This window comes from Eretmochelys imbricata, chromosome 4 (genome assembly GCF_965152235.1).
Source record: "Eretmochelys imbricata isolate rEreImb1 chromosome 4, rEreImb1.hap1, whole genome shotgun sequence".
Taxonomy (NCBI): domain Eukaryota; kingdom Metazoa; phylum Chordata; order Testudines; family Cheloniidae; genus Eretmochelys; species Eretmochelys imbricata.
The window spans coordinates 41,799,484-41,826,655 of NC_135575.1; the positions used below are offsets into that span (position 1 = coordinate 41,799,484).

General features: G+C 39.7%; 1 protein-coding gene across 1 annotated transcript in view; it reads right to left on the reverse strand.

The window, feature by feature from the left end:
* SEC24D (SEC24 homolog D, COPII component) overlaps positions 1–27,172 on the reverse strand; it is an 82,970-nt gene that overhangs the window by 4,978 nt on the left and 50,820 nt on the right. The window contains exons 9-18 of the mRNA XM_077815170.1: positions 26,623–26,738; positions 19,897–20,021; positions 15,285–15,476; positions 14,480–14,573; positions 9,307–9,423; positions 7,553–7,723; positions 6,467–6,563; positions 5,523–5,668; positions 2,397–2,535; positions 1,902–2,020 (exon numbers count right to left, since the gene is read on the reverse strand). Of these exons, the coding sequence (XP_077671296.1) occupies positions 1,902–2,020; positions 2,397–2,535; positions 5,523–5,668; positions 6,467–6,563; positions 7,553–7,723; positions 9,307–9,423; positions 14,480–14,573; positions 15,285–15,476; positions 19,897–20,021; positions 26,623–26,738 (1,316 nt within the window). The remainder of the gene's footprint in view (positions 1–1,901; positions 2,021–2,396; positions 2,536–5,522; positions 5,669–6,466; positions 6,564–7,552; positions 7,724–9,306; positions 9,424–14,479; positions 14,574–15,284; positions 15,477–19,896; positions 20,022–26,622; positions 26,739–27,172) is intronic.

Genomic DNA, 27,172 nt, shown 5'->3' on the forward strand with positions numbered 1-27,172 from the left:
ATTAATCATAAACAAGTTGGAAGGTGAGTGGGTAACGAGAGCAGGATGTTATTCTAATGTACACTTGGTCACAGAATGCAGTATTTGGTGTACTTGTATGAAAATGTGATGCTCGGAATAACACATCAGCCTGTTGTAAATCAGTTTAAAACATTTAAAATGCCAGTGTGGTTACAAACATTCTTAATGTATAAATGGGCACTGAGTGACTTAACCTGAATAAATGCTTTAAATAAAGCAACAGTTATAATCTTATTAGTGAGTGTAATCAGCAGTCAGTTAAATTGATAGGTTCCACCTCAAGGAAGAAAACAAAGATACGTTAATTATGTAACTCTGCAATGAAATATAATATAACACCCAGTTTTAGATGGGAAAACTGAGGCACAGAACTATTAAGTGACTTGCCTAAGGTCACCCAGCAGGCCAATGGGGAAACCAGGAACAGAGCCTAGGTCTCAAATCCCCAGTTCTGAGCCTTCTCCACTGGACCACGCTGTAGAGGCACAGATATCCTGAATCTACTATATACAAAAAAAGCATTTAAAGCAGACAAACTGCCTCACATGTCCTGTCTAATCACTACTGATTAGGCCTCAACTGGAGTATTGTGTCCAGTTCTGGGCACCACATTTCAGGAAAGATGTGGACAAACTGGAGAAATTCGAGAGAAGAGCAACAAAAATGATTAAAGGTCTAGAAAACATGACCTCTGAGGGAAGACTGAAAAAAATGGGTTTGTTTAGTATGGAAAAGAGAGGACTGAGAGGGGACATAACAGTTTTCAAGTACATAAAAGGTTGTTAGGAGGAGGAGGGAGAAGAATTGTTCTTCTTAACCTCTGAGGATAGGACAAGAAGCAAGGGGCTTAAATTGCAGCATGGGAGGTGTAGGTGGGATATTAGGAAAAATTTCCTGTTAGGGTGGTTAAGCACTGGAATAAATTGCCTAGGGAGATTGTGGAATCGGTATCATTGCAGATTTTTAAGAGCAAGTTAGATAAACACCTGTCAGGGATGGTCTAGATAATACTTAGTCCTGCCATGAGTGCAGGGGACTGGACTAGACCTCTCGAGGCCCCTTCCAGTCCTATGATTCTACTTTATCTTCAGAGTAGATCACCACACAGTATTGTGAAAAGTATGACCCTTCTCTTTACAAGTTAAAGTAGCTTTTCATTCAACCTGGATTCAACTCCAGAGTGTGATTGATTACTACACTGGTACTAAAACCCTGCTGGCAACTACAAACAAGCAGTGTGTCATCAGTGTTTTATCAGTATAGGGTTTTGGGGAAAGCCGGGGAAAGCCCTTTTTAGACTAGCTGCTCCTTGGCTGGCAACATTAAAGAACTTCCAAGCTAGGGAATTCAAACTTCCCTCCTCACCTACATATTGCTCTATGGTTAGCATTACACCATTTGCTAAATACAGGTTTTTGAGCTACACAGAGCTGTCCTTCAGGTCTGGGAAAGGTACTTTGTGTGTCACAGCTAAATACAAGGTCAAACAGTTAGTTTAGCATAAGCAGTTTGCACATATTCTAAGGGACCGTTCAAGGTGAAGTGGCCTGATAACACCCTTGTAGTCACAGGACAAAAAGAGGGGTTAGTGGGTGACAGATGGTTGTAATAAGTCAAATATCTGATAATGAGAAATACCATGCACTTTCAGAACTCTTATTTAAAACCCATCACTTCAAATGTAACCAATCACTGCTTTTCTTTTTTTAAAAAAAAGGGGGCGGGGGATAAAGAGAAAAAACTCCCTCTGGAGAATGAAAGGAAGTTAAACCTTACTCTGAAATTTTAATTTGTGGCATCACTGCTTTTGCAATGTTGCAAAGTTATTTATCTCAGGTTCAAGCTCCGACACAGAGCGTTCTCCTTGGACTGCATCTTACCTGGCTTACTGCAGATGGGCTGGCACAATTCCTTCTGTAACATGCCAACATACGAGCAGTCTGACTCACCAGGATCTCTCTGATTGTCTTCAAGGGCTGGCTTAGAATGGCTTTGAAAGCTACCATTACAGAATAAAGAAAAGATCATCCTAAAGTTAATTAGACATAAAAAACTTTGTTTCAGAGGCCCATATTTAACCTGCATATAATATTAAAGAAAGCAAGTAAAATTATTTCTGCAGCTATTTTAAGTCACTATCTGTTTCAGCTGCCTGACTTACAAATAACTCAGCAATATTTAAGAACTTTGTCTAAGTATATTCCAGATACAAAAAGCTCTGTCTGCTTCTTAGAAAATATATGGTCCTGAACCTCTTCTCTGTTGTACACTGGTGTAACTCCAGATTTGCACTAGTCTAAATTAAAGGAGAATCACGCTCCATATGTATATTTTTGTTTTAGAAAAAAAATATAAGTGGCAGTTCATAAATGTACCTGATTTAGCAAAGAAGTTTATAAGTGCATCAGTTTCACAACTCTTGTAGAGATCTGTTAACTGGGAACTACAGTTTAAGCCAATATTGTGTACGCGGAGTCGTCTTTGCCCACTTATCGAAGTGTAAAGTACAGCACACTGCAATGATAAGAGAAGTTCTAGTTTTCACCACAGTTAACTTTATTTTAGTATAAAACAAAAAAACCCACCATCGACTGGTCTTCGGCACTTTCAACATAAGACAGCAATAATAGATGCTTTATGCGAGGCGGGACTAGCAACATTCATCAGATGTTAATGAGCTTTAGGAACAATTTCCTCAACATTCATAATGTAAATACACTGATGTGTAAACCCATCAGAGAAGCAACTAATCTTAAAATTTACACAACAACAACAGGAGTGATTAAAAAGCTTGCTGCTCTCATGGCGCCACAGACAGATGACATCATTGGAAAACAGCAAGAACTGGCAGCAACTTTGTTTTAGAAAGTCACAAGGTTTTAACTGTTTAATTTTTGAAAAACTTTATTAAAGAAAACATTTCAGCAAGTAACTGTAAATGAATACATGCCACAAAATAGGCAGAAGCTATCTGACAACTATTCGACACATCACATTATTGCTGTCACCACATGATAAAAAAAGGGGAGGAAGGAAAAGAATATGAGGAAAAGATTAATAAGACAATCTCAAAAAGTTAAGCTGTTCTCTAACACTTGAGTGCTTTTTATCATTCTGATTTACTGCACTGGAATCTGATTCTATTTTGTTTAAATATGGTGCTAGTATTTAGGGGAACTGGTATGGAATAAGAAAGGAACTGAGAACAGGATTTCTTTTTTTGGCAAACACATTTCCTGCATCGTATTAATCAGGATATTGTACCTTGTAATGCTTTTCACAATGCACCAATATGAATGAAACTCACTGTTTTGTTCTTTATGGGCCTAATCCAAAGCCCACTAAAGTAAATGGAAAGACTGCATTGACTTAAGTGTGCTTGGATCAGACCCTTTATGAACAGCTCCCATTTGAAATGGAGATGTAAAATTAAAGTCTACAAGGAATGTACATCCAGTGTCAATATTGTACCGTGGCCCTAGGAAATTACTTCACACAAGGCCTGTTATGTTTTATAGAACTGTATTTACCCAAGGATTAGCTACTGAGTCATACATTATGTTTCTAGGAGCATGACAAAAGGAAAACCGCAAAAATAACAGTTTAGGTAATTTTGTGGTTTAGCTTTGAAGATCATAAGCGGTCACATTTTCTGGGGGGTTAAAAAGAGAAGTCACGAATAAGCAACTATAATAATTGGTGACAATTTCTCATTGATAACACTGAGGGATAGTTACATTCCTTAGATGGATGTATCACAAGCATCGCCAATAAGTTTAAAGGCAGAAAATTCTGAACCCTAATCAGCTTTTAAATCTAAACTTCCAAGAATACCCCCATTGACAGATTATTGGGAACAGATATTAACTTTACTGCTAAAGCATAAGCAGCGATGGCATCAGCCTTGGCTAGCAGAGCGCTCCCAACTATTCAATTTCATATGCGTTAGATGTGCATCCATTCGCTCCTGACAAGGATCCCCATCCTCCCCTTCCACTTCCATGAATGCCTGCGGTTCCAGGCAGGGAGGAAGTCCTACGTCTCCAGAACATGCTTCCCAATCACCCCCAATCTGACGGGCCTTCTGTCATGGGAGGCTCCACAGGGCTCCTCTGAGACTAGGTCAGGCACGGTCTTGCAAAGTGACGGGGTTGAACAGGAGGCGTAGACTACACACACAGACACATGACAAAAAACCCCCAACCCAACTTGCGGTACAATCTTGTACAACTTCCATCTCTGTGCTGTATAACCACTCTAGCAGGAGAGGGGGCATTATATGCAATTTCCTGGTGGGCAGAGTCCCTGGTAAACATGGTTCCTACGTAGGGAGTTGATATGCAGGAAGTTGGACGCTTGGGCAGAAGGTTTCCATGTGGACGCCCAATGCTTGTGGCTACCGGGGGATCCCAGGCACTGGAGAGGCGCTCTGAGCTTCTTCTCTAGGGAAAAAGTAGGACCAAGCCCTACCCTTGCCAATGGAGAAATAACAAAGAAACTCCATTTCTTGAGTGAAGTTGACTCAATGTTTGTATGTGTTTACAAATAGTTGCTGATTTATAATAATGTTTCCACATAATTTATTTTAAATCAAGTTTGGGAGACGATACTCTCCTAGTCCAGGTGTAGTTTATTTCTGTAAGGATTTATTTAAGGATGAGAAATATTTAAAAAAATCCTGAAATTATTTTATAATTAAAAAACAATTTTAAAATAATGTTCATAATTATTTTTATAATTAAAAACCAAGCTTTTAAACAAAGAAATCTGAACCTATGGAAACGTTTACCTCTTAATATTAAAATGAGAAACAAATGTAGAAGTGAGCAGGGTGTTGGCACAGCAATGGGTTCATACTCTGAGATTCACCTTTGGAGTCAAATATGAAATGTATTTTAGAAGTTTCAACTGAGTCCTCATTCGTGCCCACCACAACTACTAGGCAAGCTGACATGTTGGGAAGTGTTTGCTAAGAGTCCATGGATGGTGCACTGGCAGAAGTTTATGGGGAATTTAATTCCCTGGCCTCATGTGAGGAAATGACTTGACAGATGGCTGCAAGAACTTTGAGCTTTATGGGCCAACCAATTATGGTGTCCTGCAACAACATGCCAGGTGGCTGTGATTCTGACTGAAAGACCGTAGTTTCCTAATGGGAGTCATACTTACATGCAGATGGTGGCGACAGCAGAGGTCTAGGACTCAGATGTGGGTTTGCCATAGACTACTTGAATGACCTTAGGCGAATCACTTATGGCCAGATTCGACCTTCTCTACTTAAGGTGTATAGGAATAGCATCACTGCTACTTTGTTGTCCATTAAAACATGCTTCTGAACCTTAACTGGCAGAATGGCACTGGTAAGACTGCTCTGAGTTTGTCTAAATTATGCCTGACTCAAGTCAATACTCTACATCCATGAGTGGGAGGTATTTTATTATTACTGAAAAATAAATCTGGCACATTATCTAACGGAATGACACAGATATAACGTTTGTCACCTGAATTAAGGCTCCACTGTCTTCATTCAGTTTGTCATCATGCTTGAACTCCACTGTTATTGCTTTGTCGCAGTCTACTGCTGCCATCTCTACATCTGTGGTGTTGTTCATGTAAATGGCACCAAAGAAGTCAGTGGCCCTGAAACCTGGAGTCAGATAAATCAAAGAAAATTATTTTTGTATTTGTAATTTTTTTAAAGCAATGTGGCTTTGTGACCCATTATTCATTGATGTTCAATATGCTGTGCAGGATGAGAGTGGAACGACAGAGTGACCTCGATATCTGAGCGGCCCCAGGTACTCTGGTAGGCCGCCATGTCTGGTTTCACTGCCAAAAAGAGGCATGGTAACAGAAGACTCTCTCCCCATCTGGCAGCTGAGCCAGAGTAAAGGAAGGACTGTTGCAGAGTTGGTGCTGGGCTGCAACATCCACAGAAGAGTTTGTGCCCCTCTGGACACCTGCTCTATTTAAAGCTGGTCCTGGAATACCTCCATTTGTAGGAAGAATAGTTGTTTGGAAAAACAGGTTTTCACTACAACAGAGGATTTTACAAAACCTGGGAACAAGTGGGTGCACAACAGCTGATAGAAGTGGTTTACATAAAAACCAAGCTCCTGAGGTGTGTGTAATGTGAGCAGAATCTGGATTTGTATGTGCAGATTAATTTCATGCTCAAGCAGAACTCTGCATATTCAAATGTAAAGGCATGTACATTTTTTGCAAGTAGACCCTCAACCTCTATTTCTAGCAAAGTGCCCTGAAGGTGTAAAATAATACGAGGCATCGTAGAAACAACATGTACAAAATTTCCAACATGCTATTATTTAAAGTAATATGATTTGTTAGAGCTCAACAATTCTCTTCTCCAGGAAACTATGAATATGGTGGCATAAAACCGAAACGTGCACTCAAGTTAATTCTCATTCCAAAAGGGTACTGTTACCTGTACTTGTGCGAACCCTCATGATTGCATCAAATCCTGTTCTTTTTTCTATGTCCTTCCTGAGGTCACTCAGGAATTGGGGACCATCAGAATGTACCTAAAAACACAAATCAAAACCAAAGCTGACATCCACCACTGGATGGCAGCAAACAGCAAAAAATGCCACAGTCTTTAAAACAGTTTATGTTTTTAAATGGATGTGTATGTAAAACATCCTCCTCTTTACTTGTAGTCTTTAAACATGAGCCATCTGCAGTATTCCGCATGTCCCTTTGAACAGATATGAGGATGTGCAAGAATAAGCCAATTCAACAGTAAACATTCCTACAATCCTGGACGTTTAGAATTCCTCTACTCCCCAAAGGGATCACCCTGTGAGTCAGGGTGCATTCCATTGACAACTACTGAGCTGCTGCACTGACATTACCTTCCTGGCAGATGGGTGCCTGGAGGATGGATTTTAAGGCCCCAGCCAGGACTGTGTGTGCATTGTGTGTGTTTCCCGCTTGGTCAGCAAGAAAATGCACGTGCAGATCAGTTTTGAGCAAAGAGAAAATCCCCTTTTGCCTACAGAAATTCTCAAATATGGGTCCCCTCTACACTGGGATGAATTTCACCCTATAAACTGCTTTACTGGAAAGATATGAATCCTGAACATGTTGGTCTTGTCATGGCTGGGAAACACCCACAACTTTTTGAGTAAATGATTAGATTCTCATTTTTCTCCAAAGAATGTCCATTTCCTTTTGGACATAAGTATTTCCATTTGTGATGTTCAACAATGATTGCTGTACCTTCTCAGAAGTCAATGCATTCAAATGTCTTAATGTATTTAAGTAAGCACCGTTCATTTTAAGATACTAACCAGCTCATTTCAGAGACTGAACATGTTTTTGAAAGTCTTTAACTTGAGCTTGACTGGTCATTTCCAAGTTTTGCATTCTGCCCACTAGTGGACACACACAAGCTTTCCTCAGGTTCACTCATTTTTTATGCTAGACTAGACTAGATATTCCTTTATAATGGAAAGAAAACAGTAAATTCCTAGCAACTAATCTGACAGATAGGGAATTTGTTAGCACTTACCTGAAAATTGTTGTATTTGTAAAGAGTTCCTCCAGTGTACATTGTGACAAGACCCATGGAGGCTACATCCACATACTGGTTTGGGAAGAGGAACAGATTCACACAGCAGCCATTAGCCACACAATCTCTGGCCAGGGACTCATAAAAATTCACCTGTGGCTGGAAAAGTATCTGCAGAGAATTAAAAAAAAAGTAGTCATGGTAATTTCTCTTTGGACATCACCTAAGATATTGTTGAGAATATGTCAAAATTCAACCATCTACTCGAAAAATGAAAAATGACACAGCTAATGCAATTAAACTAACTGCTTGAGAGCCCAATTTAGCCCTCAGACACCCAACTCCCACTGAAGTCAGTGGCAGCTGCATGCATGTAGCAGAGCAGAATTCGGCCGTCGATTTTTAGCTAAATGTAGGTCCTGCTCACAAATGGAGAGGGATGATCCATACTAACCAGCACAGGGGCAGTTTTGCAACAGTATCTAGTGCTACAACAAAAACTCCTGTAGAGACCAGGGTTTGTTGGAAAGTGTGGAAGTGTGAGAGAGTTGGATGGGTTGGGAATGGAAAGGATACGCAGTTGGATGTAGATGCATATATCACTGTGAAAGGGGAGCATGACTGTGGTCTGGTTATAGGAGGGTACAAGAAGCAGGCAAGGTGTCTCAGGCAAGGTGTCTTCATTCCTCTGCTTCTTGATGCCCTTTTTTTGGGCCAAGACGACTGAAACGATGCCCCTTCCTTGCCTGTCTCATAAATGAAAAAATGAACTTGGGGCCTAATACTGAGCACATTCCTTTTGTGTTCCTGGGAAGCCTGGCTCACAATGGAGCATGGAACCCTTTGAATCCCAGAGCCTACCAAATTGTGGAAGCTAGGACTTGTGATGCCTCAGACCCCAGTGCGCACGCAGCCATTTAGAAAAGAGGTGTCACGCAGGAGCCCAGGGCAGGTACAGATAGCACTGAAGTTCAACTTTTAAGGTAGAGAACTAGGCCAGGGATCCTAAAACCTATGCCAGCCACTATCTGGTCATCTTTGCTCTAGGAAACTGCATCAGAATGCTGAGATTCAACATAAGTTTTTGGAGGAAAAAAAGCTCTGAGTTAACAGTAAGCAAAACTTCTTGTTAAGGGAATGGCTTTTTTTTTTTTTCCTTGTGCACGCTTCATTTATGGTGTAGAGGGGATTTGATAGCTGCTTTCAACTACCTGAAAGGGGATTCCAAAGAGGATGGAGCTTGGCTGTTCTCAGTGGTAGCAGATGACAGAACAAGGAGTAATGGTCTCAAGTTGCAGTGGGGGAGGTTTAGGTCGTATATTAGGAAAAACTTTTTCACTGGGAGAGTGGTGAAGCACTGGAATGGGTTACCTAGGGAGGTGGTGGAATCTCCTTCCTTAGAGGTTTTTAAGGTCAGGCTTGACAAAGCCCTGGCTGGGATAATTTAGTTGGGGATTGGTCCTGCTTTGAGCAGGGGGTTGGACTAGATGACCTCCTGAGGTCCCTTCCAACCCTGATATTCTGTGATTCTATGATTTAGGGCAGTATTACTTTGTTGTTGATTTAGGATTGACATTAATGTGTGTTAATTAGATAAATAGTACTCATGCACCAGGATGATGGGAACATAATAAACTTTATAAAAGTAATTAATATGCAGTTATCGAAATTTACCCCATTCTTTGAAGAAACCTAACAACAAAAATCATCGCAATTTTCTTCTCAAATCATTGTAAGCTCTAAATAGGAAATACCTTCTCTTTATCCGTATTGATCAGTTTTTTGTCATCTCTGTTTTTTAGCTTCCCTGGTGCTTCAGCAGTCGGCAATGAAGAATGGAAGATAAACAACTTTCCAGCGCATTCTGCTGCCTGTTACAAATACACAGTAACAACCTTTTATTCTGCTGGTGGTATAAACAGATTAACCTGATTTTCATGCAATTGTGTAAACAAAATTGTAAATTTTCCCTAAATCCTCGTAAGCTAAATTGTCCATTTGTTTAGAGACTGAACTCTTCATGGCACCAAAATCCCAAAAGAAAATCACTGGGAATTTAATATCCATAAATAGCTTAATCTAACATAGATATGTCTGGTCATATGTGGTGTTTCAGTGATTTCCACATAGGAATCTAGTCTCGATGGACAAAGTTAACAATACGTATCCCAGACTGCTATCAATTTAATTTTTTTTTAACGCCCATGAGTTAAATAGAAGGTACTACTGCAATATAAATGTTAAACAACAAGATGCAATAAAGAATAAACAGACAGTGCAATTCTGTAGTTCTTATGCATGAGTGAGTCCCACTGCAGTCAATCAGAGTGGTGTGTGAACAAGGACAGAAGAATCTGGCCCCCGCTCAATGCTTTTTTCTCCACTTGAATAATGTCAATAAAAGTTATATCTCTATATCTGGAGAAGTTCTTTTTAAAAAAAAACAATTTCCAATTTAAATCATATGTTGCGGGGAATGAGAGAGTTTTTTTCTTCTTGGATCACTAGGGGTATATGAACACCCAGGCTGAAGTCAAGGAATCTTTAAAGGGTCTGAAGACAATAGCCTAACTTTGCTCATGGGATCCCTTAATATTTGAGCAAAGCTTAACAGTTAGGCTAAAAGAAGGGTTGCTATGGTGTTCCAGATTTTTTAAGATTCTTTGTATTCATCCTGTACGTTTATATATCTTGCTAGCCAGAAAAAAACCTTGTGCTGTCCAGGCATGATATCTTTATGGCCCTGAACCAAATCTAATTGAGGAAGTCTTTTCACTGACTTCAATGGGCTTTGGATCAGACCCCACAGAATATGGGACAAGCCCAAAAAGAAAAATTATGGGGTTAGAGGATGGCTGAAGAGATTGGTAAAGGGACCCACAGCCTTTCTGCTCGAGGTTGCAAATATCATGTGGCTTGGTGCTGGCAACTGTTTGGCCACCTGCATGAAGTAAGTTTGTATTCTTAGTCCAGTATCTATTGAACAAGTGTCCACATCACACAAAGCTACCACCCTGATGGAAGTCTCAGCAGGGAATCCAAAGACTGAATGGATGCTGAAATTGAAAAAACCTTCTCAGGTGGTCCTTCCAACTCAGGCCAGATGCACATAGGTTGTAGGGAAGTCAATATGGGCTGTCTGTGTACACAGAAGACATTGGGCCAGATCCTTGGCTGGTGAAAGTTAGCAAAGCTATGCTGACTTCAGTGGAGCTACACTGGTTTACACCAGCTGAGGATCTGGCCCTCTTTTGCTAAGTCCAGCATCTAGCATAGGTGGTAAATTTTAAGAAAATGACCTCATACGGTATTCAGGAATTTAGGAGTTCTCTATATTCTTCAACTAACTCACCACTACAAGTCTTCTGCCAAAATTTTACCTAAGCTTCCATTTCACCTACTTATGAAGACAGTCAGTGTGATCATTTTAATAATTGCTAACAGCTGGTAGGACAGCAGTTGTTAGCTTCTAATAGGAATGTTCTGCACTGAAGTGAACAGAACGACTGGCAAAAGTGTGGGATGTTACAGATATAGGAACACAAAGAAAAACAAACAGTCTACTTGGCTAATCGGATGACTTGCAGAATAAATGTACACAAGAAGTTTCCAGCCAGGTCCAGACTGACCTGTTATCAAGTGAATTCATTACTAGGTTTATAATTTTCTTGTGCCTGTACTTACTGTATATTTGTTTATTTCTTTCCTTCGTGAGAGATGCCTATTCCATTTGGCATTTTTCTAATTTTTTGTATATAAATGCGTAATATTTTTAAAAGATTTTTTTTGTAAAAGTCCTAAAAATATTTAATTCAATGCACATGAGCCACTATTCAGGTTTTATTTTCAATTTAAGAATGAATGAATGAATTCTTGAGGGAAATGCCTGGCATCAAAAATTACACTTCTAGATGGAAAAGTCAAAACTACCAGTATCTACACATGTAAAAAAAAGTTTCTTCCTGTAATTAAGGGATGCGGTAAATGCAATTATATTCCAAGTTTTTTTTACACTTAAAATTTTAACAAAATTTGGTATTTGTCAACAGCTTCAGATTGCCACCCTGCCGACTCATGTGCTCAATTCCCAGAACAGCAGATGCAGCAACAGTACAAGTATCCCAACCCTGTTCTACTTTAATTGACATTTCTATCCAGAAGTGATAAATCCACATTTATTTAATCCTTCATCTTTCTACTGAGATTGCCCACTGGAGTGGAAACCAAAATTATAATGGCCCTTTCTGTGATTTGTTTAAATATTAAAGTTCCTGATTTAAAAAAAAAAAAAAAAAGACACACGAATGTGTGTGACTGCACACCTAAATTATACTTGCAGTTCCAGTGACACTGTACTACACACAGCCAAGAGTGTATGCACTTTACAAAAACAAACCAAGGTTTCAGTAAATTAAGGTGTTGGCACCTTGAGAAAAGCTGGGAAATTCAAAATTGAACCTTGACAGTCCCACTGACATGAGAGAACTGCATTCTGAGTGGATAGTTTCAATGTAAACTTTTAAATTCTTGGGGTGAAAACCTGGCGCCACTAAAGTCAATGGCAAAACTCCTAATGACTTTAATGGGGCTGGGATTTCACTCAGCCATATGGCTTTTTTTAAAAGAAAATATGTGTATGTCAATTTCCTCAATTTATGTTAGAACAAACATCTTTTATTGAAGCTTAATAGCATCATCTTATTTATCACATTATTAAAAATCAGAAAGTCTTTTTACTTTAGCATTGCTCTTGGTTAAAACTGCTCTGAATTGAAAATATGCTAGACAGTTTTAATTATGTATATGTACTGGGCCAAAATATATCTCCACCAGTATGAATTTAATCTATTTTTTCCCTTTTAGACTGGAATGGTTCTCTTGTTAATATGCACATAGAATGTGTGCTCTTTGCATTAAAAGCCTTATGAATAGCAGTTACTATTCGTAGCTATTCTTTACAGGTTAATATCAGGGTCATTCCCCTTTTTTTTTTTGCAAACATCGGAGGGAATTACAACTTGTATAGTTCTGAATGGCAATTTTACTTTTTTAAAACTAAAAGTAAATACCATTAGAAAAAGGACCTGACAGAAGAACAGATTAAATGAATACATCATCTTTGCAAACGTACATTGTGATACTGAAGAATAGTTCATGAGAAGAGCTATTAAATTAATAGCTCAAAAAGGCCTAGGAAATAGTCTCCTTTTTTAGTGCAAGAAGATTATCATCTTGTGGGTTTGTGCTTTCTTTGTAGACAGTTCACAGATAATCAAAGTGATTGTATTTTAAACCACTAGCTGTTGCTTTCTGTCCCTGTAAAAGCTACAGTGCAGCCTGGTGGCATTCTTTTAATTGCCAGTGTTAGCACTTACCAGGCACATGGGAAAACACTGGAGATGCACTGTGTCCAGGGTATTTCACCTTCAGATGTATTCAAGCGACTAAAACTTGTTGATTAAGAGGAAAATCCAGCCCTCTCCTGCAAAGCCGTGGCAGTGTCCTGTTCAGTGGAACTAATGCAGTTCTGTACACAAAGAAGAGTACGCTTGGGGCTGGGGCCTGGGCAGGACTGAGGGTCCCACCACTGCATTGACTCTTCTCATTCTCCCTGTATACATAAGAGTAAGGGGGCTGGGTAAGTGCCCAGAGTACATTACTTAAGATTCCAGGCTGAAGTAACCTCCATAGCTGCTTCACAGCCTGATCCCCTTCTTCTCTCAAGTGTCTAGTCTATGCAGACTGGGCACTAGGGTCTGCAATTGCCTCTCAGTGAGCAAAAATCGGAAAATAGATATTAAAATGGAAACACTGACCCAAATTTCAGTATAGTGGCTCGAAGGTGCTGCCAGAATACCCCCTTACCGCCTTTAGTGGGGGGAGGTCTTCAGACTGGCCAGCAGGGAATGAAAGAAGTCCAACACACAGGTGTGGTAGGGAAGGAAGCAGGGGCTACTGCCTCCCTCAACCCCCACTTTGGTTCTCTGCTTAGTCACTGGCTGGGCAAAAGAGGCAAGGCCAGCTGACTGGCTGCTATGTTCCCTGCAACCACCTATTTAAGCTAACCCTGGCTTTTCAAAAGCCTCTTGTTCAAAACTGTCCAGTTAGCTGCCCTGCCCTCCCTCTCTCCCTCTACTTATAGTTGTGCTGCTTATGATGCTGTCGGGGTCTCACTGACCCCTTGTTTTTAGGGGGTCAGGAAGTAATTTTTTCCATTGGACCAAACTGGCTTGTAGTCCAGTGGGTTGTTTTTGTTCACCTTTCTGGCAGCCACCTGGAGGTACATCTGGGTTAGAAATAGTGGGATACAAGGTTCATATCACACTGTTATGACTATTGACTCATCACTACCTTCAGCCGTTGTCCAGTTCAGGTAAAGGCTAACAGGGCCAGCTCCCAGAGGTAAATGAGCCTCGAGAATGTGCAATTGGACCTAGTGCTCAGAGTGGAGGAGTCGTCTGAAGATTTTGTGGACAGAGGTTCCCCCACCCAGCCCTGTGGGTTACTCCACCACCCTTCTGTGGAGGATGTGATGGAAGGAAGAGTTTCACAACTGAGCTGAGTTCCTGAGATAGACTGGGGAGGGTCTACCTGAGTTGTCTGGTTTGTGGTAAAAGCCCAGTAATTCTTACTGGGCCCAATTAAATGCCTGCTACATGAGAACCAGGGGCGGGCAATGTAGTGCCCCTCCCCAAGGTATAATTAATAAAGCTGTGGCCTGTTGCTGAAACCCATCCCAGGTGTCTGTCAATCATTCACCCGCCCGTCCTGGTCAATAATGGAATCTAAGTTCTGGAAACTATCAGTGGTTTCTTTTGGTTTCCCACTGCAATTTGTGGGAGAACTTGGCAAAGTCATTAGCAAAGTGAATTTTCGTAGCTTATCCTAGTAAAGACTTTGTTCTCACACACACAGGAACGTTCTAACCTTTAGTGCTTCCATGCCAGCCTGGATAACAGGAGCAAAGACAGTCTCACTCTCATTAGTGTCTGCAAACATCTCTGGAATCTGGTCCAACAAGCTATGAAAGGGAAAAAGGATCAAAGTGTTTCAGCTGGTTAGAATACTTGTGTTAATACCTAAAAATCTGTAACACATCAAGCCTTTTTACACAATAACTTGCTTTCCATTAAAATAAAATTCAAAGGAATTTTAGTAATGCAAATTTGTAGGTTTCCAGCCACTATAAAACTGTCTGGATTTTAAATTTTACAAAATTTACACTTCTAATTTAATTATAAAATAATGTCAAGTCACACATGATACTGAAATAAAAAAAGCAGAGTAGCTTAAATTTGGGGAGTAACTGTACTAGGAGGACTTCAGGAACATAAGATCATGGTTAGCTTGTAGCATACATGTCAGTGGAGTGAAATACATGCAGTATACTACACAATGCTCCAATCCCTTTTCCAATATTCTGTAAGCAACGTCCAGTACATTGTGTTCTCTGTCACACATGGGGTAAATTTTGCCTTCTATCTCAGCTTTGAAAAGGCCAGCTGATAGCTCTTTTCTGTGTTTCAGAACTGGAAAACTAGGGTACAAGCTTTCTAAATGCTTGCTCGCCTCTAAGACTTTCAGATAAAAACAAATAATCCAGTTTATTTCAAGGTAGTGATCTCTCTGCTTCCAAGATTTCTGGCTGACTTTTTGGAAGGATCATTATTTGCTGTAAGCAATAATGAAGAATATTCAATTCATATTCAAAAATGAAAAATTAGTTCTTTACTTGTTCACAACAGATCGTGATTCCTGAAAGTTGACAAGGAAACCATCCAGCAAAGGAACAAAGACTTCTCCAACATCCGATACTACCATCATCTGAGGCTGAGCTAGGTTGCTCTTTACGTTAAAGAAATGGAGAACTTTGTTATAGGTGACAAAGCCAACTCGAATAGCTGAGGTCTCTTCTTGCCCTTCTCTGTGAGAAAAATATAAAACAGAACTGGAAATAATTTTGTAACATTTATTTTGCAATAATAAGAGTTGTTTGAAATGCCAGGGTGCTGGTAGATAACGTCTGTGTGGTAGAACAACCAACATTAAGATGGAATGTCCCAATCGTAGAGTTAGTGCTAGTTAATATAATCTAATTAAATTAATTGGTATAAACTTTTTGTTTGGTTGGTTGGTTTCTTTAAATCTATCTTATCAAATGTGCCTCCCATCCAAAGGGCAAGTCCCGAATATGGAATCAACTGAGCAATAGTCACATATAATCTAAAAAGGAGACCCAGTTAGTTGAAAAATCTGCTTTATTGGAAACAGATTAAAGTTCAATGATACTTACTGCTAATGACTGATGGAACAGTAATTCCACTTATTGGGAACATCTTCTGGTGATCTAATGATACTTTGGGACTTGTGAGAGTCAATCTCATGTTTCTTCTTTCTGTTTATCAGCCACTTTCATTCCCTCCATAGCTGTGTTATGTACTGTGTAAACTGTTCAATACTGCTTGTTGTTTGCTCCTATCAGGTCAACAACGGGTATGGGGCTGCCATACTGCGTATCTCACAGCTGTCCCTCTTCTGGGAATTTTGTAAACAGCAGATTCAGCCCTTATTCTTATGAAGATAGCACCTCTACAGCTCTCTGGGCAGCAACATTACTACTAGTGCCGGTCAGAACATTTGTCTGATTCTTTTCCCCCATTAAAACACAACAACATTGTTTAAAAAAATAAAAAGAAACAAAACAAAATGTGGGATATCCAGGTTCAATTTGGTTATCTACTTCCTGTGTGACCTTGGACAAATCACTTAATCTCTCTGTGCCTCAGTTTCCCATCTGTAAACCGGAGATAACAGCATTTCCCTACCTCTCAGGGATGTACGTCTACATATTCTTTAACAGTCACAAGACACTCAGAAGTTGCAGTGAAAGGACTCGGATTATTTAGATTAAGGGAAACAGGAAAATCAATCTACAACAGAAGTCATTCAGTGTAAAAGTGTATGATTGCCATTTGTGCATGGAACAAATTAACATGATAGAAAGTCACTAATCCACAAACCAGATACTGTAATTCTCAAACAAACTCCCAGAGGCTTCACTCATATGCCCCGCAAAAATTTAATAGCCCAATGTGTAAAGTCTCATGTTACTAGGAATTTAAGTGTATAAAATATACTACAGTACATATATCAGTATGCTAAAAAGTTATACTATTTAACAGTTTTGCAAAATTGTTTAAAAAAAAATCTACCAGCCTAGGAATAGCATCATTACCTACCCTTTCCTATGATAAGAATGATGATAAAAACCACAGGTATTTTATTCACCCACGCAAATAAATTACTTATCTCAGAGAAGAACTCTGTCAGTTAGTCATAAAATTAAAATTCATTTGTCAAGATAAATGAAGATTGCCCCAGGTTTACCCTTCAAATATGAGTTGTCAGCTGGACACCATCTCTGTCCAGAAAAGACTGGCCAGATTCTCTCTGTGGCAGTCTGCAATAGTCTACGAGTTGATCTGTGATGTACTGAGGCCCCCCAAAAGCACATTGATAGGATGGAAACCACCATCATGAGGACCTGAGTGAGGCACTGGCTGCTCCTCTACACCAGGGTAAAATGTACTCTTTGTGACCTAGTGCAAATCACAAACAACCAATGTGCCACTCTCTAGAAAATCAGGTCTCAGCTTGCTCCACCCAAATGTTACAACAGAAAAAAGGTTTTGGCAAATGAGAACTCAAAACCTGTTCACAATGTCCAGATAGAGAACCCATACTCTAAAAAATATTTGTCCTTCAGTGACAGTAAAATCCTGTTCCCACTTGAAGTCAATGGCAAAACTCCCCTTGACTTCAGAGGAGTCAGGATTTGGTCCTGATTGTTTGCAGTTGAATATTTTTAAAAACTCTGAGGAAATACTTTGCCCGTTGTTTTAAAAAAAACAGATTTTTATTTTATTTCTACCATAGCACGGTCAGCATTTGGTTGTGGACACAATCCTGCCCATGGACACGTACATGCTCCCACTAATTGGCGCTGTATGTTTTGTTCTCTTGGTCCCTGCTGTATATACAGTCATTAAATAACAACAGTGTTAATTAATACTAAGTGGAACAACAACTGTAAAGATAAGTGTTTAAATAAAAAGCCCTCTTATCTTACTACAGAAATATTTTCTCTACAAATCAGCCGCTAGTCAAAGTGTATCATTTTTGAGGCCAACATTTCTGCTTGCATAACCCCACTGATTTCGGTGGAGTCATCCCAACAGAGACTCTAGCCCATGATCTGACCTTTGGATGAGCCCATGCTTATGCTCTGGACATCCAGTACCCACAAGCAGGGGGAAAAGGTGAAATAAAAACAGTGTTTTATTACAATTCCTACTTTGTTGAGGGTCAAGCAATAAAGAGAAATTAGCTACATAAAAGAATCCTGACATGGTATTTCCTATCAGATCTCGCTGTTTTCAAGATATCTTAAAAATGAATTGCCTATGGCGATTCACAAAGTTAATTTAAAATGTAAAAATACTCATTTTTCCTTTCTCCAATCTGTAATTCTCATGTCGGTGTAGAATGTTAATCTGCCATTCTTGGCTCATGGAAACACAGCTGGATCATAAAAGGATTATTTTGATCAAAAATGAATCAATGGTCTATACTTCCTGGGCTACATTATGACTTATTTGAAATAACTTCGCAAACTGCACCTAGACAGATGAATCATTTCCGAAGGGAAGGTTCTAATTCTACCCTGCCACTCAGACACAGTTACTGAGGTAACCACCAAGAAGGCTATTCCAACATTTAGTATCTTGACAAGGCCAAGGGATTAGTAATAGTCTCCACTTATATATTCCTTTACTGTGTGGAAAAGAGATGCACACACTAGCTAGTTAACCAAAACACCCTTAAGCAACATGCATCTAGGCAATTCTATAAGAGGATACTCTTCACATATCACCTCAATAGTGAATTTTGCAGTTTCCTCTCTCACAATTCTAAAGATTAGTCATGGATGTGGAAGCAGACAGCGTTAACTAACATGGCTCAAACACATCACAGTTCTCTTTAGAGCCTGCCTGGTAGCGGTTTAACTCCTAATATTCAGAGTCTGATTTTTAGGGTGATGAGCACCCACAAGGTCCAGAGACTTCAGTGCCTAAATATACATTTGAGGGACTGGTTTTAAGCACCCAAATTGGAACATTTTAGTTTTAGTTGAACAGTTTTAAGCAAGTAGGGGAAAAACAGAGGTCCTGATAAGGCTATAGAAAACTCTAATCCCTTTTAACTTGGTATGGGAGTTGCCTTTTCTGAGACTCCTGGGGTAACCTAGCCCCAGATCCTTCCAGGCATTTAGGTGCTTAAATACTTTTGAGGATCTGGGCTTACTCCTTACCCGCTTCACTTGCCCTTTCTCCTGCCTATCAGTGAGCCATTTCATTAGGACTGCCTGGCATAAGCCCTTAGCTCCAATTGCCCTCAGCAGATATACTTCCTTATTACCATAAATCTTGCCCCCATGGGATACGGTTCACAGAGGCATGGGCACGGAGCTAACTGCCTGTCTGCTGGACCCAGCTTAGGCCATCCACACGCCATCATAGGATAACAGCAATCCCTTCTCCTTACAATAAAGGCAAAGAGCAATTCCTTTAGCATCTCAGAAATGCATATAATAATAAATAATAACAATAACAATAATTTTAATGAGGGGGGTGATATCTATTATAATTTCATCTCATCTTCCTGCAAAAACTTTTATCTACGGCTGCTGAGTGCAAAGATACATTGAAACGTGGGGGGGAAAAAAATCAGCAAATTTTGTTAGACTGCCTTATATGGATAATCTTAATAATAATTCCCTTAAAGGAATTAAAAACTATATGAAAGCAACAAAAAAAATTCTTGACGAAAATGTGTTTTAAAAAAAATCTAATTACAGTATTTAGGATCTGATCATGTACTGATATTAGCTAGGACAGGCCTTTATACCTGTTCAGAGTCCTGGTGGCGATAGGAATCGTGTGTGGTTTTTTTTGTACTCTACATGTACTTTATATTAATGTTTTCATGATAGATCATTTTTCTTAACTGTCTTTATTCAAGTTTCTAAAACCATAAAAACCAACCAAATCTTTAACTTGCATAACTGCTCTTTACCCTTAATGAGTTAAGCAAGCCTCGATGCCAGTCAAACTATTTTAGAACTGTCAGCAATGTTAAATATGTAGTCTAGTGTGATCTGCCAATTATTGTCCTAAAACTTATCATAATTTTGATATTTTCTGAAGCTTTTTTTGTTTTCTCTGTTCAGCAAGTGAGTTGCTGAGATGAGGAAAATTATACAAAACACACTGTGATCTCTTTACCTTGGAAGTTTATCCAGCACAGTCTTCAGCTCATTACATATGAGTTTAACAAGGCCACTCTTGATGTTACTATAGGACACGTCGATCATGAAGATATAGGCTGGTGAGTTTGGAGGCTTGTTGTTCTACAGAAAAGACAAACAATCATCATCCACAAAGCAAAACTAGAAAGAGTGACACATTAAGTCCAACAAAATCTACAGACAGCTCAATCAGGCAATCCAAATAATTATTTGATGGTTGATACCTATACTAAACAAATAAATAATAATTAAAATGATGATCTAATCTTTGAAAAGCACCATCTCTGGAATAAACCATTATTACAGGATAATAGTTTCCTACTAGTCTAAAACATCAATGTGAAGGTGTTTATTGGAAGTGGACAAATATTACAGGAAGTTTTCTGTAAACTTTCAAATGTTTAAACAACAGGTCTTTGGCTCTTTGCACATCTTTTATTTTTCCATTCCATGTACATTTGTATAATAGCATTTCACTAGCATAAATTCTTCAATTCAATTTCCATCAGCATTAACACTGATAAGCTATAGGAGACCAATCGGAATTAAACAAAACAACTCAGTCACTTTAGGATCTGATCCTGCGCTGAGATTAGCTAGGACTGGCCTTTATGCCTATGAAGTGAGCTGTAGCTCACGAAAGCTCATGGTCAAATAAATTGGTTAAGTCTCTAAGATGCACCAGTACTCCTTTTCTTTTTGCGAATACAGACTAACACGGCTGTTACTCTGAAACCTATGCCTATTCAGAGTCCTGTTGTTGATAGGAATTGTGTGTGTTTTCTTTGTACTCTACATGTACTTTATATTAATGTTTTCATGATAGATCATCTTTCTTAACTGTCTTTATTCAAGTCTCCTCAGGATCCCTGCTGTGTTAAGTGCTTTTTATTCTGACATGCATGCTCTTCAACATTTTCAGGGCCAAGACCAGGCCTGATAAAAAACTTTCACCAGAAGCATTACAAATGATACCAAACTTTTCTGTCTACAATATTCTTTTTAACAACATATAATATCTTTTTCTTTTTGCAGCCTGGGAGACGTTTTTCTCCTCAGAAGTGCAACTCCTGCACTTTGACTGGCTGTGAATAAGCATGCTTTGTGCTCCAGCAAATCCTGACAACAGCTGAATTTAGAACCACTGAAAGGCCCCCTGTACTTTGAGAAACAGCTGATTTTATACAAGATAAATAAAGCATGAGCTCATATCATTTATATGTAAACAAGAGCTAGGCACCCAGCAACATATTGGGTTGGTATTGATTCTTCTGGGTAAAACTTCTTACATGTTATTTCTTGTTCGTACTGCAGGTAACGTAAAAATGATGAACATACTGTACTAAGCTACACTAAGTTTCTCTATATAACATTTATTTATAAAGTTGTTAAAAAGTGGGTGAGGTAATCTCTTTTATTGAGCCAACTTCTGATGGTGAGAGAGACAAGCTTTCAAGCTTACACAGAGCTTTTCTTCAGGTCTGGGAAACATACTCAGATTCAGGGCTTGTCTACACTGCCAATTTAGCACCGCCAGTGTAGACTAGCCCTCAGAGTGGAACAGATTGTTTAGCATAAGTAGTTAACATGTATTTCAAGGAACCATGTAAAGTGAAGTGGCCCATTAACACCGCTTCAGTCACAGGGAAAGGAAGGGAAAAATAAAATGGCAGCCAGGGAGGAGTGCAGGTTTGTTAGTGGGTTATAGACTGTTCTCATAAGCCGTAAATCCAGTGTCTCTATTCAGTCCGTGATTTTTAACGTCTAGCAAAGTTATGAATTTAAGCTCCCAGGCTCATCTTTTGAAGGTGTTGTGCAGGTTTCCTTTTGAGGATGAAGACTGTGAGGTCAGGTATGGAGTGATTGTTTTGTGAAAAGTGTTTGTCTTATTTTTCTGTGAAAGAGTTCATTCAAGAGCATAGTGATTGACTGGTTTCACCCATTTGTTGTACTAGGGCCTTTGGTGGGGATACCACATGTTGCACTAAGCATGCTTAGGAACCATGAAAGGTGTGTCTTTGCAGAGAGGTGGGTTGTTGATCATTGTAGCAGTGAAGAAATGTCTGCAGGTTTCGTATCTGTTGTTCTGGCAGGGTCTGCTGCAGCTTTGAGTGCAGGTGTGTCCTGGTCTGTGAGGAGCTTGCTTCTGATGAGCAGCTTGGAGAGGCTGGGGGGCTGTTTGAAGGCCAGAAGAAGGAGTTCAAGAAAGATTTCTTTAAGAATGTGGTCGCCGCCATTGAGTATGGGTTGTCACTGTTTAATGATACCACTCCACACTGCAAAATATACAGGGTAAGTAACAACTAAGGGTGCACAGTCAGAGGGAGTTTTATTGCCAGATTGAAGGAGGTTCTTGGGGTATTTGGGTGGCCCAATCCATGATGCAACCTACTTCTCTGGTGGAATGTCCTTGTTTGGTGAAGTTGGTTTTAAGTGTGTTTAATGCAACCTAGACACTGAAGTCCTTTATTCACAACAGAAATCAAATACGGCATGGGCAGCAGCGATGCAATCTTCTCTAACCCTTTACCTACACTAGAAATGCTATTGCTGGTTCAGTTGTACTAGCAGAGCTCCCTAATGTAGACACAGCGTATGCCAACAGGAGAAGTTGCTCTTATCAGAGTAGCTAAACCACTTCCCCAAACAAATTAGCTAAGCTGATAGAAGCACTCTTCTGCCAGAATAATTGTGTCTACACAGGGGCTTTGCCAGCATAACTATGTTGGCTGGGGGTATGGTTTTTTCACACCACTAAGATAGCTACAAACAAAGCAACAAACCTCTGTAGTACAGACCTGGCCTAATATGTTTCACAAAATGTTCCTTGGCTTTGTTCTAAAGGCACTGCTAGGGGTGACAGAAGTTCAGTTTCCATTACTATTCGGTCTTTAGCTTCCCTACTAAAACTAGCAATGATTGTTATTTAAGGTCTCGTGCAATGGTATTTTTGCTTGCTTGCTTGTTTGTTTTTATGAGGTGGACACCCATCCACTAGGAAATGGTCCAAAGCCAATCATGTATGTTGTTCCACAGCCATCAGATAAATAGTTCAAGTCACTTATTGAGTCGTATTTGAAACACAACCCTATAAATGAAACTCCACTTTCTCATTACCTATCCCCTCAATTATAACATTCCCATCCCCCATACATTTACCCTCAACTTAAAATTATGGCCCTCATTCTCCCTTCAGTTACACCACTGTAAGGCAGGAGTTCTACTGATCTGGGAGGAAAGTCAGGCCATGTTTATACAAGCTGTTTTTATTTCAGTATTTGGACCCTATTTCAAAAAAATCAAATATACTTTTGTAAATCCCACAGCAGTTTATAAAAAGATCTTGGCTAATTTCTGACAGATATAGGACAGAAATGAGATGTTGTGCTTTTGCCACATCCGCCTAACAGAAGAGCAGTAATACAAAACAGCTGTTATTTGTTAACATTTTCTGTAGCTGTTCATCCTCATCGTTTGATAAGCACAGAGGAAGTGATCCTTCAGTTTTGGTCTGAGATTTAGAAAAGAAACAAACTTTACTGACTCAGACCAAAGGAAAAAAAATATCAAATAACTCTGTCAGATTCCCAACAGGCAATAGCTTAACACTTCCAAAGAGGCTTTATATTTCTAATGGATTTATTTTTTAAAAAAAAAATCTTGAAACAAATCCACACCAACGTGCACTTTTGTAACAAGAAGATTATAATAGCATGCTCCTTGACAAAAAGCTACTTCTCAGAACTCCTGAATGAATTAAGCTTTGTGTCAAGAGCTTTGGGTATGAAACTATTACCTGAAGATGCAAGCGTCAAAAAGAATCATATTCTAGAACAGTGTTTCCCAAACTTGGGATGCCACTTGTGCAGGGAAAGCCCCAGGCGGGCCGGGCCACTTTGTTTACCTGCCACATCCGCAGGTTCGGCCAATCGCGGCTCCCACTGGCCACGGTTTGTCGCTCCAGACCAATGAGGGCTGCAGGAAGCGGTGGCTGGTACGTCCCTCGGCCCATGCCGCTTCCCGCAGCCCCTGTTGGCCGGGCACAGCGAACTGCGGCCAGTGGGAGCTGCGATCGGCCAAACCTGAGGACGCGGCGGGTAAACAAATGGACCGGGCCCGCCAGGGACTTTCCCTGAACAAGCGGCATTCCAAGTTTGGGAAATACTGTTCTAGAACAAACAAAAAGTATCTTGAAGATATTTTAGTGGACACACCCAATAGACAAATTAATTTTCAAAAGTTATGGGGCAGCTCTTCAGCTGCCATAAATGAGCACAGCTCTACTGACACTGATGGAGAGACATCCATTTACTGTAGCTAAGGTTCCTGCATTATATTCCTATTCCTCCCCCTCCCTATATTGTGCAGGAACCTCAGCTACAGTAAATGGATTGAATATATATATATTCATTCCTACTTGAGCTCATTTCAGATCTGAGTCCTGATCCAGATCCCAGTGAAGTCAATGAAACGGTTCCCAATCATTTCAGTGATCTTTGGATCAGGCCTCCAGTGAACTATGAGGTCAGCTAATCAGCCTGCTGAGTTCCTCAAGTTTACTAACAACAAAAACACATGCTGACTAAAATCTTAGCAATAAGTTGATGTTCTGAAGCCAAATCCCTGACTTCAACGGACGTTAAGGGCATTCAAGACTATACAGGCTCCGACTGAATTCTTAAGCTTATCATTACTTTGATCCTCCCTCCATTGAAGCTAATAGGAGTTTTGTTGGTCTACGATGAGAACTGAATGTGGATGTCTTAGAGCTCCATCATGGACGGAGAACATCACACTTGACATACTGTGAATTAAGCTAAAAGCTAGCAAAGGCATGTTCAAATAAGAATTTAAATACTTCATACTTGGGAAAATACCAGCAAGTTCTCTCAAATTATTTTATGTGCGTGGCATGTGTGTTCGAACAAATCTAGGACATAACCAAAACGATAAACCATTTTTTGTCCTTTCAGGCCTTGATTGTGCCCTAGAACCACCAAGACAGATCCCTCCACCTGCACTGAACCCTCCTGAATCCCATACGGCTCCATGTGGACATAGGGATCCAACCACACACTTCTCCTTGCAGGATTAGGGCCTGTAGGAAAATAATTCTTTATGTAAGCTAATATAAATAACCACACGTGTTTTCTGTGAGTGGAAACACTCCATCACTGCTCAGTCACTAATTGTGACCAATTTACTATTAACAGGAACCATGATCAAATACTAGCCCAATCTATCTTCAGAGATGTGGTCTGCTACTTAATGTTAATTTGAGAAAGCTATTTACTTTATCAGTCTCACTGGGGGTTGGGGGGGCATTTTTAATGTGTCTTGATTTTACAACAGACTTAACATGTACCTACACTTTATTTTTACCAACACTTTTCTGGATTAAGCTTACGTTAGTTTTTGGCCACATTTCTAACATGGATAAGGAGTTTGATCAGCTATTACTGACCTCCCCACAGAAGAAGACAGAAAAATCTAAAAGGTTGCACACAAATGCTGTACATGGTGTAAATTAACAAAGGGCTGGATTTTAAAATCTTTTCCTCCATTTAAGGTATTTAGATGTCTGAGCTCTAAGAACAATGTGTTTAGACATCTGACTGAGTTAAACTGTTTCTGAAGATAAGCACAACATGTGTCTGCAATTATTTTAAAAAATGAACTCCTGTTAAGGACAGGTTCACAATTTGAAGCCACTTCTGGAGTAGGAAGGCAGCCAAGCAGATATGCTGCGCACAGCAACCTGTGTGCACACAAGTGGGGATGAGAAGTGTATGTTTAGCCAAGAACATTAGGCAAACCGTTACTTTTACCAAAAGTACCAGGGGATCATTCACATCTACAAAGAACAGAGAAAACTCAGTTTATCTACCACAGAGATGTAAAGGGTTTATGTGACCCTGCTGGGTTATGAAATTGGGACTCCAAGAAGTCTGTTTCAAACCCAAAGCTCAGATCTCTCAGCCACCCACAACCATTATGATTTATTTTAACAATTAACCATGCTGAACTGTTCAAGCTCTATTGGGAATCCTCTTAATTCCTCCACTCCCCAACTAGTTTAAGGGCCTTACCCAAAGTACACCGGAATCAAGGGAAAGACTTTCATTCATTTCAATGGGCTTTGGATGAGGCCCTCAGTGAGTTCATAATATGAAGACCAAACCATACTTCCACAGCTAACATAGTGGTCAAACACACCAGTTTTCCCAGAAATGAAAAGTTTCAGGTCAAATTCTTAGGCTGAGATTTTCAAAGCAGAGAATGAGAATTAGCCACACATCTGCCTTTAAAATTAATAGAAGACATGTGACTAACACGTGACACTGCTTTGAAAATCTCAACTGTAGCCTCTAGAACAATGCCCTATAGTTAGGACCAAATCAAGGCCCCAGCTGAAACTTAGTGGATCCACCACCTTTGCTGCAATGCCTTGTAATTCTTATTTGACAATGATATAATTCAACAATTGTTATAACAGAAACCACGAGCAACAGTGTTTATGTGGTGGATGGGGAGGAGGAGGTTAGTTTTGGTATATTATTCCATGCTTCAATTTTAAAAATGTTCATAGACTTCTGAACTTCTGGTGTGAAGTAGAAAAAGCTTTATTCTGCTTTAGGTATTTAAAAAATTCAGTTTGTTTTACCTACATTTGTAAACAGTTTTCCATGCTGGAAATACTTACTCTGCAATAATCCAATGTAGCGACATATTCATATGATCCTAGAGATAACTCTGGCCTCTCATAGTGGTCTGTTCTTCTGCCAATGTGATCCAGATGTTGAAAGAAGAATGGAGGGACTAAAGAAAAACAGTAAAACTAATTTTTCTTCTTTTAATAAACACAACAGAACAAATGCAGTCTCCCATTTCACCACTTGAGGAAGGAATGCAAATGCTTAGCTGGGAAACTAATTTTATGCAGAAACTGCACAGTTTTAAAAAGAAAAAAGTTATTTTGTGCTTATTGTCACATGTGTGCTCCTACTGTGTTTGAAAGACTGGGTGTTTTCTCTCGTGAACACTTGAATCTTCCGCACTCATCCTGCACAAGCTTGAGTAGCTGTGGATGGTACAGGCTGGGGAGAAGAATCTGCCTTTCCAAGGATGCAAGGACAGAAGGACTACTCCAGGCTAGCTACTGCAAAACTGAAGCTGTCATAGTTCCAGTGAGAGATGCCAATGGATCTGCAGAGTCAGAGTCATCAGCCCCACCTCTCCACCAGCCAGCCCCA